This window comes from Dreissena polymorpha, chromosome 6 (genome assembly GCF_020536995.1).
Source record: "Dreissena polymorpha isolate Duluth1 chromosome 6, UMN_Dpol_1.0, whole genome shotgun sequence".
Taxonomy (NCBI): domain Eukaryota; kingdom Metazoa; phylum Mollusca; class Bivalvia; order Myida; family Dreissenidae; genus Dreissena; species Dreissena polymorpha.
Genome location: NC_068360.1, coordinates 68,038,139 through 68,058,889, shown reverse-complemented (window position 1 = coordinate 68,058,889; position 20,751 = coordinate 68,038,139). Strand labels below are relative to the sequence as shown.

Genomic DNA, 20,751 nt, shown 5'->3' with positions numbered 1-20,751 from the left:
ATGGCTTTAGTAAAACCTTGGTAACACTCTAGAGGCCACATTTATTTTCCGATCATCATGAAACTTGGTCAGAAGATTTGTCCCAATGATATCTTGGATGAGTTCGAAAATGGTTTTGGCTTCTTTAAAAACATGGCCACCAGGGGCGAGGCATTTTTCCTTATATGGCTATATATGGCTATAGTAAAACCATGTTAACACTCTAGAAGCCACATTTATTGTCCAATCTTCATGAAATTAGGTCAGAAGATTGATCTCAATGATATCTTGGATGAGTTCGAAAATAATTATGTTTGTCTAAAAAAAAGGCTTCCAAGGGGCGGGGCATTTTTCCTTATATGGCTATAGTAAAATCTTGTGAACACTCTAGAGGCCACATTTACTTTCCGATCATCATGAAACTTGGTCAGAAGATTCATCCCAATGATGTCTTGGATGAGTACAAAAATGATGCCAGTTGGTTGAAAAACATGGCTGCCAGGGGGCGGGGCATTTTTCCTGATATGGCTATAGTAAAACCTTGTAAACACTCTAGAGGCCACATTTATTTTCCGATCTTTGTGAAACTGGGTCAGAAAATTTGTCCCAATAATATCTTGTTATCTCAGGTGAGCGACTTTGGGCCTTTCAGGCCCTCTTGTTTAATGTTGTTATGTTTTAATGTTGTTGCTATGTTTAATTGTTGTTGATCACTATATATTTTGCATTCATGTCGTGACTTTGTTGTTTGTAACCTATGTATAAGTTATAATTTTGCATTTATAAGAATAATCATTTGTTTAACTGAATCTTCTGTTGTTACATATATTCAGTTTCATTGTTTTATCTTTTTTTTCTCGTGTATGTTTTTACTGTTACGCTGGACAGTATCTATTATCCAAAATTATAAAAAATCTCCATGAATCTTATTTGATAAAGACTGTTTCATGACAGCTTTGGTAATAGTCAGGTACCACGTCTAGTCCAGCATATATTTCGTTTCTTGGTCATCAAACCATTGTTTTGTTTCATTAGTGAAATCGCCAGAAATAATTGTGGAAAATTGTGACGATAGTTCCGAGAAAGGTATTGTGTCTGAGCCAAGTATCATCCATTTATTTCGTAGATACCTTAAAAAACACAAGAGTGCATTATGTAAAAGTTTGACATAATAGTTGAAGTTCACATTCTGCTATGCAAGCAAAACAAGCAATGTTTCACATTTGCCATAAACTATTTGTTTAAATAATAAGTTATTATTAGTTTGTTGTGTTTTATTTTAGTTATGAGTTGCGCAAAATAATGTTGTGTGATTTCTGCATAAAACATTTCAGAAACTGAAAACAAAAGAAGTTTTTTGGCCCTTGTGATTGCTTGTTTTGTTTGATCCATGGAGGGAATAATCAGTGCATATCAATATGGGCCTTGCTGTGGGAGACGGGCCCCTGTATGTAAAGAGTTGTCCCAGATAAGCCTGCGCAGACCACACAAGTTAATCAGGGATGGCACTTTCCGCCCACACTGGATTTTTGCTTAGAAGAGACCTCTTTAAACAAAACATTCCATAAAAGCAGAAAGTTTCATCCCTGTACAAAGGCATATTTGGGACAACACTACACACATGCATAGGGCCACCTTTCCTTATGCTCATATGTAGTTAGTTGTCCACACTAGAGCAACCTGTATTCCTAAGCAACCAGTATTCCTAAGCAACCAGTATTCCTAAAGTTGCTTGATTTTACTCATAAGCTGATAAAACTATTTTCATTAAAAGGTATGTTTTGTTTTTTATGATACCATTCCAAGCAATTGATTATAAGAAAACCGTTAATTTAAAAAAAACACTATCTCTTAGCCTTGCCATATTGTTTCATAGTTTAGTTGATCATATCTGGCAACTCTTAATGCTTACTGACTACTGAAGTGCTATGAATATGTTGTACTTAGGGCAGTAGTGTTGCTAGTTGTATCAATGTGTAATGACTGTGATATGGAACTTGTTTTAAATCACACAATATAATGTTGTTGACTATGTGCATGTTTGCTACTTGTGAGTGGTTGTGCATTGGATGCATACAGTAGACATAGTAAGATGTGGGCAATAGCTAAATAATTATTAAAGTATGCAATATAGAGCTGAACTTCCTTGACTCTACTTTGGTCGAAGTTAAAGTCTAAGTTCTGGAAAATTATTTACCTATTTTCATTCTTCTGTTTTCATATGAAATGTTGTACAGTAGATTCCGCTTAATTGAATATCGGATAATCAAATAATTCGGTTAATTAAATAGAAATTGAAACCACCAAACCATTTGCATCTCTTCACGTTGTAAAAACTCCACATAGTCTGATAGGAAATATGGCGTGTTTGGGTTAATTGAATAGCCTATTTTCTATTGCACACTATAATCTAAACTATAATCCAGCAAAGAATGTCACAAATCTCCAAGGATATGCATCGTATCGACGATTTTGACAGACACGCTCAATTGATTGCCTTTGTTGTCATTTCACACCATTCATGTAAGCAGCGTCTGTCAAGCGTCACATGACTAACAGGTGTAGTATGTGAGCAAGTACAATGCAATTAAACACTGGAGTCTCCGATATGCGGTCAGGTGCAAACTTTTGAATGCAAACTGTGGAGTAACACACGTCAACAGTTTGTTGTCGCTTAGAAACAATTAAAAAGTGTGTTGCTGATTAGAAACAAACTGTTGACGTGTTTAGCTCGACAGTTTGCAATAGGTGATGGAATGTTACACTATATTCTCAGTTCGTGTATATAAACCTACACAACTGCGTCACAGTAAATCATATCTAAACATGATGTCGAACAATCGAAAACGCGCACATTTGTCAAAACATGGCAGTCTTAACACTGCTGATCATGTTTTCACAATAACCAAAATTAAATCCAGTATTGACCAGATTTTCCTGTAAATCAGTACACAGTACATTATCTGTTTCAATACTAAACTACCTGAAAGAGCGTAACGTCAAAGATACAGCATTCTCCTCGCTACAAAGTTTTCCTTCGACAGTGTATATACACCCACGCTAATTTTCGCGCGCTTTTTACCAGGACAATACATGAGCAATAGATGTTGCTAGGGTAAGCGTTGGGTTGGCAATAAAATGAAAATGAAAAAAATCATTACACACACCGTATGGCACGACATTGTACATTGCTCCATAGTTGTCGCTAGCTTTTTGTTAGGGGCAAAGGAAATACATGTGGACATTTTATTTAAAGCTAGAAAGTGTGTTTTGGATTACAAAATTTGTATTCTCATTTGGGAATTCAACAAAATATTTATATTATATTTATGCCCCCCTTCGAAGAAGAGGGGGTATATTGCTTTGCTCATGTCGGTAGGTCGGTCCGTCCACCAGGTGGTTTCCGGATGATAACTCAAGAACGCATACGCCTAGGATCATGAAACTTCATAGGTAGATTGATCATGACTCGCAGATGACCCCTTTTGATTTTGAGGTCACTAGGTCAAAGGTCAAGGTCACGGTGACCCGAAATAGTAAATTGGTTTCCGGATGATAACTCAAGAACGCATAAGCCTAGGATCATGAAACTTCATGGGTAGATTGATCATGACTTGCAGATGACCCCTATTGATTTTGAGGTCACTAGGTCAAAGGTCAAGGTCACGGTGACCCGAAATAGTAAAATGGTTTCCGGATGATAACTCAAGAATGCATATGCCTAGGATCATGAAACTTCATGGGTAGATTGATCATGACTTGCAGATGACCCCTATTGATTTTGAGGTCACTAGGTCAAAGGTCAAGGTCACGGTGACCCGAAATAGTAAAATGGTTTCCGGATGATAACTCAAGAATGCATACGCCTAGGATCATGAAACTTCATGGGTGGATTGATCATGACTCGCAGATGACCCCTATTGATTTTGAGGTCACTAGGTCAAAGGTCAAGGTCACGGTGACCCGAAATAGTAAAATGGTTTCCGGATGATAACTCAAGAATGCATATGCCTAGGATCATGAAACTTCATGGGTAGATTGATCAAGACTGGCAGATGACCCCTATTGATTTTGAGGTCACTAGGTCAAAGGTCAAGGTCACGGTGACCCGAAATAGTAAAATGGTTTTCGGATGATAACTCAAGAACGCATATGCCTAGGATCATGAAACTTAATAGGTAGATTGATCATGACTCGCAGATGACCCCTATTGATTTTGAGGTCACAAAGTCAAAGGTCAAGGTCACGGTGACCCGAAATAGTAAAATGATTTTAGAATGATAACTCAAGAACGCTTTTGCCTAGGATCATGACACTTCATAGGTACATTGATCGTGACTCGCAGATGACCCCTATTGATTTTCAGGTCACTAGTTTATTCTGTTTTCACACTGTCCAGTAAAGAGACTTACAAATTGAATTTTTGACACATGTTCATTCATAATGATGTATAAGCCTTTGTTGCTGTGCCAGTAAATACTATGTTTATGGAAATGACTTGAGAATTCAACATTTAAAAAACCAATGTAATATGATATGTAATATTATATGGCAACAGGACAGTTGTGATTTGCTGGGTCAATTCTATTTAGCTTGACCATCCAAGCGGTTGATAGCTTTGACAAACTGGTGGTCTGAAACATTGAGAAAATGTCACGATTCACTGACAATAAATCAAACATGTAATTCTTGCTACGCAACTTGCATTTAATTTTGTCAATTCAAATTATACATAAAAATATAATTAATTTTTAATCTGCTTGTTAATTGAAAAACAGCAACACAGTTTGTATGTATAAAACAATGTTAATACATAAATAGGATCAAGCATATTAAAATATCAACTTAGATTTAGTTTCCTTTACTGTACAGGATTTGTAAAAATAGGTTAATATTTGTGTATTGAACAAAAATAACAACAGTGTAAAGAAAAGTTAATTTGGGGATGTTCTATCCAAACCCTGAGAGTTCAGATTTCCTCAAATGCCAAGTAAAGATTGTAAATTTCAACCCACTCCTCTGGTTAGTTTTCAGAGGCACATATAATTAACTTTTGAGCTTAGTGTCTCATTTGTACATGCATTACTGTATTAACTCCAAATCAACTAGTACAAGTGGTAGGCCAGTATTACATGGACTGGTGTTCACTGTTTACACAGTTTCACAACCCCATCTGATACTGGTCAGTATCTTGGCAAGTGGCCAAAGTTGGGAGCGGCATTAATGGTCTATTACATAACTGACTTCTGTGTGTGGTAAACACATGATACTGGTCATGTGGTCAAGTTGCACTTGTATACATTTGCCCAATACACAACACTAGCCTTGGCTATTTTTAATCAGATTGCATTGCTATCTATGGTGGTCATTGACTAGGGGAGTTAACTGCTATAAATAACATGTTTCATTACCATTAATAAATAAAACACTACAAATTGTGTGCACGTTTCACATATTGTCAAATAAGTCAAAATGTGTGAAAGGAATCCAAAAAATCAAAGACTCAATCATACAATGGATATAATTGATTAGTATAGATCCTGATTGGTTTTTGCACTATTAATTGGATACATTTCACAGGTCATTGACATACAGTGACAAAAAACATATTCACACAATGGCTGTACTGGCTGGAGAGCCCATATGGGGGGCATGCATGGTTTACAAACAGCCCTTGTTGTATTTTTGTTTTTATGCCCCAGGTAGTGTGGCATATAGCAGTTGAACTGTCAATCAGTCCGTCCTTCGTCTGTCCGTCCGTCTGTCCATCCGTCCGAAAACATTAACATAATGGCCATAACTTTTGCAATATTGAAGATAGCAACTTGATATTTGGCATGTATGTGTATCTCATGGAGCTGCACATTTTGAGTGGTGAAAGGTCAAGGTCATCCGTCAAGGTCAAAGGTAAAAAAAAAAACAAATCCAAGGGAAGTAACAAGCTTTGAAGGGAGATAATTTCTATTTATCATTTGGCAGGTACAGATCATTTTCACAAGGGAAATAATGCATTGTGTTTCTGACAAACACATCTCTTGTTTAATAAAATATTTGACTTTACAAGGGTCAATATTGAAACCATTTTAACTGATACAAATTAGCACAATTTATTTAGTTTACTTGACATTTTTATAATTGTTAAAGTAAAATATTATGTCAGTCATCAACATCTTAAACTGTTTGAAAATGAAGCAAATTCCAATAGCATTTTTCCTTATTTGGCTATAGTTAAACCTTGGTAACACTCTAGAGAACACATTTGTTGTCCTATCTTCATGAAACTTGGTAAGAACATTTGTCCCAATTATATCGTGGATTATGGTTCAGGTTGGTTGAAAAAATGGGCGCCAGGGGGCGTTGCATTTTTTCCATAAATGAAGATTGTTAAACCTTGTGAACACTTAGAGGCCATGTGTGTTGTTGATCTTCATGAAACTTGTCATATTATTTTTCTTCATTAGATCTTGGATGAGGTCTAAATTGGTTCTGGGTTAAAAAAACATTGCTGCCAGGGCTGGGGGATTTTTATATATTGTTATAATCAAACTTTTTTAAGACTGTAGAAATATTTATGAAAAATGGCCAGAACATGAGTTCTAATGGTATCTTGGATGAGTTTGAAAATGGTTCAAGTTTGTTGAAAAATATGTCTGTAGGGGATGAAGCATTTTTTTCTTATACAACTATAGTAAAACCTTGTTCAAACTCTAAAAGTCAAATTTAAAATCCAGACTTTATTGAACATGGTCAGAATTTATTGTGCAATGATATCTTGGATTACTGTTCCGGTAAGTTGTTGAAAAACTTCTTGTTTGCTCATCTAGTACTAAGTTGAAATTGAGCACTTTACACTAATAATGTCATTTTAAATTTTGTTACTTTAACAAGAAAAAACTTCCTTTTTTCATGTAACATGAACGTATAAAATACATCATGTACAAGCTAAAACTACATGTATAAATAACTTAAAGCAGTGCTCCTTAACAACATTTAACTTACACATTGTAGGATAATGTTGACTTATTTATTTAGCAATAATGGTTGATAAGTTGATGCAAGGAAATTAATTTTAATGTCCCCCACTATAGTAGTGGGGGACATATTGTTTTTGACCTGTCTGTTGGTTGGTCTGTTGGTTGGTTGGTCTGTTGGTTGGTTGGTTTGCGCCAACTTTAACATTTTGCAATAACTTTTGCTAAATTGAATATAGCAACTTGATATTTGGCATGCATGTGTATCTCATGGAGCTGCACATTTTGAGTGGTGAAAGGTCAAGGTCATCCTTCAAGGTCAGAGGTCAAATATATGTGGCTAAAATCGCTCATTTTATGAATACTTTTGCAATATTGAAGATAGCAACTTGATATTTGGCATGTATGTGTATCTCATGGAGCTGCACATTTTGAGTGGTGAAAGGTCAAGGTCATCCTTCAAGGTCAGAGGTCAAATATATGTGGCCCAAATCGCTTATTTTATGAATACTTTTGCAATATTGAAGATAGCAACTTGATATTTGGCATGCATGTGTATCTCATGGAGCTGCACATTTTGAGTGGTGAAAGGTCAAGGTCATCCTTCAAGGTCAGAGGTCAAATATATGTGGCTAAAATCGCTCATTTTATGAATACTTTTGCAATATTGAAGATAGCAACTTGATATTTGGCATGTATGTGTATCTCATGGAGCTGCACATTTTGAGTGGTGAAAGGTCAAGGTCATCCTTCAAGGTCATAGGTCAAATATACGTGGCCCAAATCGCTTATTTTATGAATACTTTTGCAATATTGAAGATAGCAACTTGATATTTGGCATGCATGTGTATCTCATGGAGCTGCACATTTTGAGTGGTGAAGGGTCAAGGTCAAGGTCATCCTTCAAGGTCAAACGTCATATAGGGGGACATTGTGTTTCACAAACACATCTTGTTATAATGGATTCAATATTTAATTTCAATATTTACTTTTTTAAACGCTTTACGTGTCAAAATGATGTTTTGATTATGCATGAAAAGCACAATTTCCAGGAGGATTACACCCGGTTAGTGATAACATTGGAAATATAACTGATTCCGTATAATTGAATACTCCGGATAATTGAATATTCGGACATGACAAATGGGCTATTCAATTAAGCTAAATCGACTGTATATCTTAAAAAAATAATTCCAACTATACGATAAGTCAATTATTCAGTCCCTGCATGTATTTTCACATTTAATCAAAGTATAAGTTGTTCCCTTGGCATTCTGTAGATAAACATGTAATGCTGCTACCAAAAGTTTTTATTGGTTTGCAGCGTGCACCAAATTCTTTATTCGTAAAATAACTTGCATGTGTTCTGCTTTAATGATATATAGTTTCATCTTCATTTTCTTAATGAACTGATCAACATTGTGTTATTTTATTAGCTCGGCTGTTTTCGGAGAAAACCTGAGCTATTGTCATAGCCAGCTCGTTGTCCGCCGCCAGCCGTCCACCGGGGTCGTGCTAAAACCTTTACATTGGCTCTAAAATCAAAGTTCTTCCACCTACAACTTTAAAACTTCATATGTGGGTGCACCTTGATGATTTCTACATGCCACACCCATTTTGGGGTCACTAGGTCAAAGGTCAAGGTCACTGACCTCTAAAAAAAAAAAAAAAAATCTGACAAGCTTTCATTTATTAGCTCATCTATTTTTTGAAAAAAAATTATGAGCTATTGTCATCACCTTGGCATCGGCGTACGGTTAAGTTTTGCATTAAGGTCCACTTTTCTCATAAAGTATCAATGCTATTGCATTCAAACTTGGTTCACTTACTTACTATCATGAGGGGACTGGGCAGGCAAAGTTAGATAACTCTGGCTTGCATTTTGACAGAATTATGTGCCCTTTTTATACTTAGAAAATTGAAAATTTTGGTTAAGTTTTGTGTTTAGGCCCATTTTATTCCTTAAGTATCAAAGCTATTGCTTTCATACTTGCAACACTTACTAATTATCATAAGGGGACTGTGCAGGGAAAGTTATGTAACTCTGACTGGCATTTTGATAGAATTTTGTGCCCTTTTTATACTTAAAAAATTGAAAATTTGGTTAAGTTTTGTGCTTAGGTCCACTTTTTTCCTAAAGTATCAAAGCTATTGCCTTCATACTTGTAACACTTACTAACTATCGTAAGTGGACTGTGCCGGCAAAGTTATGTAACTCTGACTGGCATTTTGACGGAATTATGGGGCCTTTATACTCGAAAATTTGGTTAAGTTTTGTGTTTTGGTCCACTTAACCCCTAAAGTATCATAGATATTTCTTTCATACTTGGAACACTCACAAACTATCATAAGGGGACAGTAAAGGACAAGTTGCATAACTCTTGTTGTCATTTTTACAGAATTATGGCCCTTTTTTGACTTAGTAACTTTGGATATATGGTTACATTTTTTTGTTAAGATCCACTTTACTTCTAAAGTATCAAGGCTATTGCTTTTAAACTTCAAATACTTTCATGCTATCATGAGGGTACTGTACCTGGCAAGTTGAATTTTACCTTGACCTTTGAATGACCTTGACTCTCAAGGTCAAATTATTAAAGTTTGCTAAAATTGCCATAACTTCTTTATTTATGATAAGATTCGATTGATACTTTGACAAAACAACTCTTACCTGACATACCCCCCCCTCAATCCTCCCCATTTTTTTTTTTTAATTAAAGATCATCTAATAAATGACCACCACACCCTCACACTATACCCCCTCACCTCCCACCCCAAAAAATAAGTTTTAAGCCCCCGGTAGGGTGGCATATAGCAGTTGAACTGTCTGTCAGTATGTCAGTCAGTCTGTCTGTCCGAAAAAAACTTTAACATTGGCCATAACTTGTTCACTTTTGAAGATAGCAACTTGATAATTGGCATGCATGTGTATCTCATGGAGCTGCACATTTTGAGTGGTGAAAGGTCAAGGTCATCCTTCAAGGTCAAATGTCAAATTTATGGTGTCTGTCCGTCCGAAAACTTTAACATTGGCCATAACTTTTTCAATATTGAAGATAGCAACTTGATATTTGGCATGCATGTGTATCTCATGGAGCTGAACATTTTGAGTGGTGAAAGGTGAATGTGAAGGTCATCCTTCAAGGTCAAATGTCAAATATATGGCGTCTGTCCGTCCGAAAACTTTAACATTGGCCATAACTTGTTTAATATTGAAGATAGCAACTTGATGTTTGGCATGCATGTGTATCTCATGAAGCTGCACATTTTGAGTGGTTGAAGTTCAAGGTCAAGGTCAATTTTTATGTCCCCCACTATAGTAGTGGGGGACATATTGTTTTTGCCCTGTCTGTCTGTTGGTCTGTTGGTCTGTCTGTCTGTTTGCGCCAACTTTAACATTTTGCAATAACTTTTGCTATATTGAAGATAGCAACTTCATATTTGGCAAGCATGTGTATCTCATGAAGCAGCACATTTTGAGTGGTGAAAGGTCAAGGTCAAGGTCATCCTTCAAAGTCAGAGGTCAAATATATGTGGCCAAAATCGCTCATTTTATGAATACTTTTGCAATATTGAAGATAGCAACTTGATATTTGGCATGCATGTGTATCTCATGGAGCTGCACATTTTGAGTGGTGGAAGGTCAAGGTCAAGGTCAAGGTCATCCTTCAAGGTCAGAGGTCAATTATATGTGGCCAAAATCGCTCATTTTATGAATACTTTTGCAATATTGAAGATAGCAACTTGATATTTGGCATGCATGTGCATCTCATGGAGCTGCTCATTTTGAGTGGTGAAAGGTCAAGGTCAAGGTCATCCTTCAAGGTCAGAGGTCAAATATATGTGGCCCAAATCGCTTATTTTATGAATACATTTGCAATATTGAAGATAGCAACTTGATATTTGGCATGCATGTGTATCTCATGGAGCTGCACATTTTGAGTGGTGAAAGGTCAAGGTCAAGGTCATCCTTCACAAGGTCAAGGTCATCCTACAATGTCAAACATCATATAGGGGGACATTGTGTTTCACAAACACATCTTGTTTTTTTTTAATTCAAAGCGGCGTTCTCATGAAGCTGCACATTTTGAGTGGTGGAAGTTCAAGGTCATCCTTCAAGGTCAAGGTCATCCTTCAAGGTCAAAGGTCAAAAAACAAATAAAAAAATTCAAAGCGGCGTTATCATGAAGCTGCTTATTATGAGTGGTGGAAGTTCAAGGTCAAGGTCATTCTTCAAGGTCAAGGTTATCCTTCAAGGTCAAAGGTCAAAAAAAAAGTTCAAAGCGGGGTTATCATGAAGCTGCACATTTTGAGTGGTGGAAGTTCAAGGTCAAGGTCATCCTTTAAGGTAAAAAAAAATAAAAATTCAAAGTGGCGTTCTCACGAAGCTGCACATTTTAAGTGGTGGAAGTTCAAGGTCAAGGTCATCCTTCAAGGTCAAGGTCATCTTTCAAGGTCAAAGGTAAAAAATATTAATCAAAGCGGCATTATCATGAAGCTGCACATTTAGAGTGGTGGAAGGTCAAGGTCAAGGACATTCGTCAAGGTATCCTTCAAGGTCAAAGGTCAAAAAAATAATAATTTCAAAGCGGCATTATCATGAAGCTGCACATTTGCAGTGGTGGAAGTTCAAGGTCAAGATCATCCTTCAAGGTCAAGGTCATCCTTCAAGGTCAAAGGTCAAAAAAATATTATTTCAAAGCGGCGTTCTCATAAAGCTGCACATTTTGAGTGGTGGAAGTTCAAAGTCAAGGTTATCCTTCAAGGTCAAAGGTAAAAAAAAAAAAAAAAAAAATTTTCAAAGCAGCGCAATAGGAGGCATTGTGTTTCTGACAAACACATCTCTTGTTTTTTTCAAACATGGTTAGAAAACACAAATATTTTATTTTTTAATTTTATTTTTGAAATACCCTCCAACCATCCCACCCAAGAATCCCCCCCCCCCCCCCCGCACCCCAAACAAAAATATTTTATTTTTTTTGCATTTTTTTTGCATTTTTGAAAGATAATGTAATAAATGACCACACCCTCACACTTTATACCCCTCTCCACTCCACCCCTCCATCCTTTGTGATTGAAATTGAGATAGGTCCCTACACCTATAAAAAGAAAAATAGATGAGCTGTCTGCACCGGCAAGGCGGTGCTCTTGTTAAAAAATGCACCCGGAGCCGAGAGCTGGCACCCGTAATGCGATGCTCTTGTTTTATTTTGTTGTATGTTCATAACCTAGTTAGTTTTTGGAATGTGCTTATCGTGTAAGTACTGGGTGTGTATACAAAGGCTACTCAAGATCATCTGTGGGAGGAAACTACAGTTAGCCAGAAATTAGGGACCAATTGATGTATTGCAGCTTATGTCACATTTGCACATTTGGATGAAGACATATGTATGTAAAACACACACTTGAATCATACGTACATTGTTGTTGATTGTTCCAACTGCACGTAGATTTAATGAGCTCAAGATTATTAGTTTATTAGCGGGTTGTTATGAGTTCAGTTAAAGTTTAAAGTGAAAATATTCATGATTGGAAAAAAAGATTAAAGTTTCATGTTAATTATGAAAATTCCTTTTTCTTTTACTGCTGCTTTTCATTGGATCCCTTTGATGGACATGGACTTGGTTTGATACAATGGAAACAAACATATCTGACTTGCTGAAATTGTAATCATTCTGAACATTTAACCGTTACAACCACCACATCTGATTGGTTGATGCTGACCTGAATGTGACCAATGGGAGCAGTGGATCTGCGCAAGCTGCGCCTGTGTTCAGGGGACAGTGGGGTGGGTCAGTCCGCGTGTCAGTCCACAGAGCCTCTGAGCTCCCCGGAATGGGATGAGTTCCCGTTCACAGAGATGAGTGGGGGCATGATCCACGGCTTCTGCTGCGCCACCTTCCCCCTCGCTAAGGGGCTCACCAAGTCTCTCAAGAGACTGTGAAAGCCTGGCCAAGGGGCTCTGTAAAAGCCTGGGCTGGTACTGACTCAGCTCTTAAGGAAACCCAAGTTTGAAAGGGAACATTTTAGATTGAATAATCTATGTGAAAATCAAATATATCTGCTTATAAAAGATACAAATGCTTATTACTTCATAAATATTGACTATTTTAAAACTATGTTAACTGTCATACAAATTGAATATCCAAAAATTGAAGGAATTTTCCTTATGGAGTTTTGTGAATTTGTGCACAAACAGAACCAACCTTAGGCAGTGTACCACTACTCACAGTCAGAACCAGGCTGCAGTGTCTCACTTTGTGCTGAATTACAGACATAGAAATGTTGTGTGTTTTCATATTCCTGACCTTTCATATCTCAATATCTTTATTTTATGTGCAAATAAGCTGCCGTTTACACATTTGCTGACTTTGAATTCAAGGGGAAGGTCTATAATCACCAAAGCAACTAAAAAGGGGAGGATGGGAAATTGGATCCAATCTGTAGACATTATCTATGTTAAAGTCGAATGGTTGTCTTAACCGTTCTTATGGTTATTCTGTTTGTTTATTATTGAATAGATGCTTAATTACATAAGCTACATTCTGGGACGACTGGGCTTAATACATGTTTGTAAAGTGTCATCCCAGATTAGCATGTGCAGTCTGGAAAGGCTTATCAGGAATAACACTTTCTGTCCAGACTGTACTTTCGTTTTAACAAAAAAATACCATACAAGCGGAAAGTGTTATCACCTGATAAACTTGTGCAGACTGCACAGTCTAAACTGGGATAACACTTAATGCACTTGCATAAAGCTCAGTTTTCCCAGAACACAATTCATATCAACACTAAAATGATTAACACTTTGGATTTGTTGATCAGTCCAGAGTGGCAGCAAAGATAAAAGGATGTACAATCCTGCTTTGTAGATCAATGTCCAATGCTTCTTGCGTATTTAAATTTATACATGTAATAATAATTTACCATTATGAATCTATTATTGGTATGCGCCCACAGGAAGGCATATTGAAATTATATCATCTTTCCTTCCTTCCGTAAGGCTGTCCTGTTTCTTGTGTGGAGCATAACTAAGAAAGAACAGAGAGATTCAAATGAAACTTTATATGTTCATATATTGCATTAAGTTTAGTGTGCAGAGTACAAGAGTGCAAACTATTGTAAGAATTTTGCAGGAGTTATTGCCCTTTAGTGAATTTTCTTTGTGCTGCGCATAACTTCCATAGTAAAAAAGGGATTTTAATTTAACTGTGTACACTGATAGAGGACCATCTGAGGGTACACAAAACATGAAAATCTGTCTGGACTATTTTCAGAGTTATTGAACTGTGTTTATGTTTTGTGCAGAACATAACTACATATAGTAATTTCCTGTGTTGTGTCTCCTTGCCATAAATACATGTGATGGGTGTAGCAAGATGTCCCTCCTGCTGGGGCTGATTAAGTTTCTCCCATACCAAGGAGTCCCTCCTGCTGGGGCTGATTAAGTTTCTCCCATACCAAGGAGTCCCTCCTGCTGGGGCTGATTAAGTTTCTCCCATACCAAGGAGTCCCTCCTGCTGGGGCTGATTAAGTTTCTCCCATACCAAGGAGTCCCTCCTGCTGGGGCTGATTAAGTTTCTCCCATACCAAGGAGTCCCTCCTGCTGGGGCTGATTAAGTTTCTCCCATACCAAGGAGTCCCTCCTGCTGGGGCTGATTAAGTTTCTCCCATACCAAGGAGTCCCTCCTGCTGGGGCTGATTAAGTTTCTCCCATACCAAGGAGTCCCTCCTGCTGGGGCTGATTAAGTTTCTCCCATACCAAGGAGTCCCTCCTGCTGGGGCTGATTAAGTTTCTCCCATACCAAGGAGTCCCTCCTGCTGGGCTGATTAAGTTTCTCCCATACCAAGGAGTCCCTCCTGCTGGGGCTGATTAAGTTTCTCCCATACCAAGGAGTCCCTCCTGCTGGGGCTGATTAAGTTTCTCCCATACCAAGGAGTCCCTCCTGCTGGGGCTGATTAAGTTTCTCCCATACCAAGGAGTCACTCCTGCTGGGGCTGATTAAGTTTCTCCCATACCAAGGAGTCCCTCCTGCTGGGGCTGATTAAATTTCTCCCATACCAAGGAGTCCCTCCTGCTGGGGCTGATTAATTTTCTCCCATACCAAGGAGTCCCTCCTGCTGGGGCTGATTAATTTTCTCCCATACCAAGGAGTCCCTCCTGCTGGGGCTGATTAAGTTTCTCCCATACCAAGGAGTCCCTCCTGCTGGGGCTGATTAAGTTTCTCCCATACCAAGGAGTCCCTCCTGCTGGGGCTGATTAAGTTTCTCCCATACCAAGGAGTCCCTCCTGCTGGGGCTGATTAAGTTTCTCCCATACCAAGGAGTCCCTCCTGCTGGGGCTGATTAAGTTTCTCCCATTGGCTATTAAAAGGGATTCAACTGCAACTGCATGTAAGGACAGATGACTTTGAGGGGATGTGCAGAATGCAAGAACCATAACTTTATCTTGAATACATGTTTAATACATGTCAATATAACAATTTTGGGTCAAATTTTTATCATTATGGCATTTTGAATTACAACAACACTTGTTGTACTTAAGAAATAACATTGTAATGTGTGACAGTTTAGTAATTTGTGAAAAAAAATATGTTTTTAATATGTTATATTCACTGTTTTGTTGTGCTGTATAAATGGTGTTTCTAGTCAGTGTTTTGACATCATTGTCTCATGTTTATACTAAGATTCCACTGTCCTGCAATCTATTTTGAATGCCATGAATTTAGACTTAAGATAATAAGATATGATGCATGTTTGTATGGTATGAAATTATGATGTCCAAATTTTGTATCTATAATCAACATGCTGCACTACTACAATACAATTGTGGTTGTCATCTTTTTCACAATTTAATTAATTGTGTTCTAATTTTGAGCTGAGACGACTGGGCCCAAATGATATAAATACATTCAGATAGACTGACAAATGCATTTGAGCCCTGTTCTAGAATAACTGGGCTTATTGCATGTTCATTAAGTGTCTTCTGCTATTTCTGTGCAGTCAGGGCCAAACAAATTTATTTTCATTAATGAGAGTCTTTGTTTAAATAAAAAATATCATAAGAGCTGTAAGTTTTGTCCCTTATAAGCCCGTGCAGGCTTCACAGGCTAATGTGGGATAACACTTGACACACATGCATTTAGCCCACTTTTCCCAGAACGAGGCTGTAGACACTTAATATCAGTTTGAAACTGTTTATGATCTGTATGTCATGTTCTGTTTATTTTGTATTCTGTTGTTTTCTTTTATAACCATATTTTTAACCAAAGTTTAACTTACATAGAAAAAAACTGTTAGAGTTTTATATGAAAAGTTTGTCAAATTATTTTTAGATGCATTTTGTGAGATCAGTGCATTATTGACACTTCCACATGTGTCAGTCATATTAAGTTCATTAATCATGTCATATAATTGATGGTCTGTGAGAACAAGTTATTTATGTTCAGTGAAATATTCAGTGTTCAAACTTCAGATTTGTGTTGACTACATATTAATTGAGAATATGGGTATGAAATTGACAAGAAGATGAATGCATAGTTTAGCTTACACTTTCTTACATGTGCACAGTTCAGATATACCTCTATGCACTTACATTTTTACTACCAACTGTAATATTTTAATAATGAAACTCTCACATAATTTATTGCCTGATTAAAATGTATTTGTATGTAAAATATCACTGCAGTTTGGTTGTAAAATAGTTATTATTGTGCATTCAATGTTGTCAGTCATTCAATAATAGTATGTAATAACAGGTTGTATATTGCAGGTTATTGTTTTCAATGTATACAGTAATATTTGAGCACATGTGCTGCATAATGGTATTGTGTATTCAGGCTTTCAATAAACAAAACATGTCAAGCTCCAAGTGTTAGTCTGTTACAGTGGAAACCATATGAACTGGAATCTCTCTCAAGTAGTATCCTTTCCAAATTTCTTATGTCAAATATGATTGCCAGTTCTCTTTGCCATTTGACCTGTCAGCGTATAACATCGTAATTCGTCCAGTAGTTATAGGGATATATTGCTGTGGTTAAGTATTTCATTTATCTATCTCTGCATATCAGTTACTTTTGATTTCAACTAACTGAGCAACATGTTACACATACAGTATGGTAACAGCAGTATGAGACATACACTATGGTAACAGCAGTATGAGACATACACTATGGTAACAGCAGTATGAGACATACACTATGGTAACAGCAGTATGAGACATACACTATGGTAACAGCAGTATGAGACATACACTATGGTAACAGCAGTATGAGACATACACTATGGTAACAGCAGTATGAGACATACACTATGGTAACAGCAGTATGAGACATACACTATGGTAACAGCAGTGTGAGACATACACTATGGTAACAGCAGTGTGAGACATACACTATGGTAACAGCAGTATGAGACATACACTATGGTAACAGCAGTATGAGACATACACTATGGTAACAGCAGTACGAGACATACACTATGGTAACAGCAGTATGAGACATACACTATGGTAACAGCAGTATGAGACATACACTATGGTAACAGCAGTATTAGACATACACTATGGTAACAGCAGTGTGAGACATACACTATGGTAACAGCAGTGTGAGACATACACTATGGTAACAGCAGTGTGAGACATACACTATGGTAACAGCAGTATGAGACATACACTATGGTAACAGCAGTATGAGACATACACTATGGTAACAGCAGTATGAGACATACACTATGGTAACAGCAGTATGAGACATACACTATGGTAACAGCAGTATGAGACATACACTATGGTAACAGCAGTATGAGACATACACTATGGTAACAGCAGTATGAGACATGCACTATGGTAACAGCAGTATGAGACATACACTATGGTAACAGCAGTATGAGACATACACTATGGTAACAGCAGTATGAGACATACACTATGGTAACAGCAGTATGAGACATACACTATGGTAACAGCAGCATGATTGCTAAAGGCTCATTATCATTTGATGCATTTTGTTTGCATTTGTGACTAACAGATATGTGACATGGTGGACATATAAACAAAGGTAACATAAATATTGTGACAAACTTAAAACTTTAATGTTGTTTTTAATAAACATAAATTGTGTTTATCATCATTAAGATTTATAATTCAGTGATATACATAAGTTGAATCCATATTGGCCTTGTTAACGGACAGAAGTAAGGCCTATTAACCTCAGGCCTTAGGTTTAAACTTGTATAGGCAGTAGTGTTTCTGAAGTAGGTTTGTTTTTGTCCATATTTGCAAAGTTTTGAGGTGTATTGTTATCCCCACGCTTTTTAAAAAGCGTGGGGAAATTGTAGTTATCTCCGCCGTCCGTCTGTCATATGAGCATATGTGCGACCCTGCACTATTTGGAATTTTGATCTGACCCCTGGGTCAAAAGTTATGGGGGTTGGGGCGGGGCCAGGTCAGAGATTTTCACTCATTTTTTATGTTATTTTACATTAACTGCTTCATTTTTGCACCGATTTACTTCAAATTGATACTGAACCTCTCTTATGACAATACGGTCAATCTCAACTATGCATGGCCCCATTACCAACCCTGGGGCACCCCGCACACATAGACCACACCCACCCAAAATTGTCTTTTACTATAATTTCTTCATTTCTACACCGCTTCACTTCAAATTGATACTGAAATTATCTTGTGACAATACGGTCAATCTCAACTATGCATGACAATACGGTCAATCTCAACTATGCATGGCCCTTTTACCAACCCTGAGGCGCCCCACCCACACAGGCCACACCCACCCAAAATTGCCTTTTACTATAACTTCTTCATTTCTACACCGATTCACTTCTAATTGATACTGAACTTCTCTTATGACAATACGGTGAATCTCAACTATGCATGGCCCAATTACCAACCCTGGGACGCCGCGCCCAAATAGGCCACACCCACACAAAATTGCTTTTTACTATAATTTCTTCATTTCTACACCGATTCACTTCTAATTGATACTGAACTATTCTTATGACAATACGATCAATCTCAACTATGCATAGCCTCATTACCAACCCTGGGGTGCCCGGCCCACATAGGCCACACCCACCCAAAATTGCCTTTTACTTATCTTCCTCACTTTACACCGATTCATTTCTAATTGATACTGAACTTCCCTTATGACAATACGGTCAATCTCAACTATGTATGGCCCCATTACCAACCCTGGGGCGCCCATGGGTCAAACATGCGGTGTGGGGATAAGCCTCGGCCTCTGCCGCGCCATTTCTAGTTGAAGTTTGCTTTCGATTCCAAGACAATTAATACAGCATACTGTTTGACCTCTATCAACACCGGCAGTCCCTATTCATTTTGATGTTATTAAGGAAGTAATTCACCATGTATGATTGTGTATACATGTCATGTATACATGTTGTTGTCATGCAGCAATACTGTACAGCCCAATGTACTGCAATTCATGTAAACATGTTGTTGTCATGCAGCGATACTGTACAGCCCCAACGTGCTGCTACCTCACGAGGAGAAGATCATAGTGGATGATGGCACGGGACCAGACATGCTCCAGGAAAAGTATGTACACGCTGTCACCTTGGTTTTAACTAATCATAGCATAGAGTTTGGACCTAGTAATGTAATGAATTTCATGAGTAGAGATCTTGGGTCTGGTATCTCAAACATACTTTAGTCAATATTCTGACTCAACTTGGAGTTTTTACCAATCTTTTAGATGAGTTTGATCATCATGCTCAATTTGTTGTTCACAGAAGTGTTTTTATGCCCCTGGATCAAATGATCAGGGTTATATTGTTTTTGGCCTGTCTGTAATTGTGTGTGTCTGTCTGTCCCAAAACTTTAACCTTTGGTCATAACTTTTGCAATATTGAAGATAGCAACTTTATATTTGGCATGCATGTGTATCTCGTGGAGCTGCACATTTTGAGTGGTCAAAGGTCAAGGTCATCCTTCAAGGTCAAAGGTCTTTTTTTTTCTAAAATAGCTGCCGTGCGGCTTCAAAGCGGCGCAGTAGGAGGCATTGTGTTTCCCAAACACAGCTCTTGTTGAGTTTTGAGTCAGACTCAACATTGCTTGATGAGGAATATGTGCTTATTCTTAGAGCTGAGATTTGAGATTGTTCATGAGCTGACTGACATTCTCAATGCTCAGCTGACTGGAAACTCAAATCTTACCATCTGAGCATCTGTTCATGATTATGGGTCCAGGTGGATGTGTTCAGAAGTGCATTCATACTTGCTAAGTCAGCCCCTTCATGTGTATTTGTACAATCGTAATTAATTTAAAACTCAGTGATCTGACAGTTGTGAGGTCAATAAGAATTGTTGTCACTTTAACATTTATCTTTCTTGTATACCTGTATCCTGTATCCGAGTCTATGATTCAAATGTAGAAAAACACCCCTGAAAGTTACGGAAGAGCGTGTAAATATATCGGAGCCCGAGCCCAAAACAAAGCCCTGGGCAGGGTGAGTGAGACCTGGGCATGTCAGACCGGATGTTGTACATCGTACCCCGTATTTGTGAATGCTGTAGTTGTGTACATGTGTAGAACCTGTCACAGCAGTGTTGGCTGTGGTGTAGAACTTGTCACAGCCGTGTTGTCTCGGGCAAGCCTTTTATGAATATGAATCAACGTTGCTGTGTTCTGGGAAAACTGGGCTTAAGTCATACGCGTAAAGTGTCGTCCCAGATTAGCCTGTGCAATCTGCACAGGTTAATCAGGGATGACACTTTCCTCTTTAAGGAAATTTTTGTGAAGCGGAAAGTCTCTTCTTAACGA

General features: G+C 37.7%; 1 protein-coding gene across 9 annotated transcripts in view; it reads left to right on the top strand.

The window, feature by feature from the left end:
- Positions 1-20,751, top strand: part of LOC127833364 (rho guanine nucleotide exchange factor 7-like) — a 98,740-nt gene that overhangs the window by 69,825 nt on the left and 8,164 nt on the right. For 5 of the 9 annotated variants that reach the window (XR_008027386.1, XM_052358574.1, XM_052358567.1 and 2 more), the window contains 2 exons: positions 19,440-19,527; positions 20,363-20,437. Coding sequence is in view for 8 of the 9 variants with exons in the window: in XM_052358574.1 (XP_052214534.1) it covers positions 19,440-19,527; positions 20,363-20,437 (163 nt within the window). In the remaining variant the exon portion in view is untranslated. Of the gene's footprint in view, positions 1-1,014; positions 1,167-19,439; positions 19,528-20,362; positions 20,438-20,751 lie in introns of those variants that run through there. The other 4 variants (XM_052358569.1, XM_052358570.1, XM_052358571.1 and 1 more) reach the window with 2 other exon arrangements.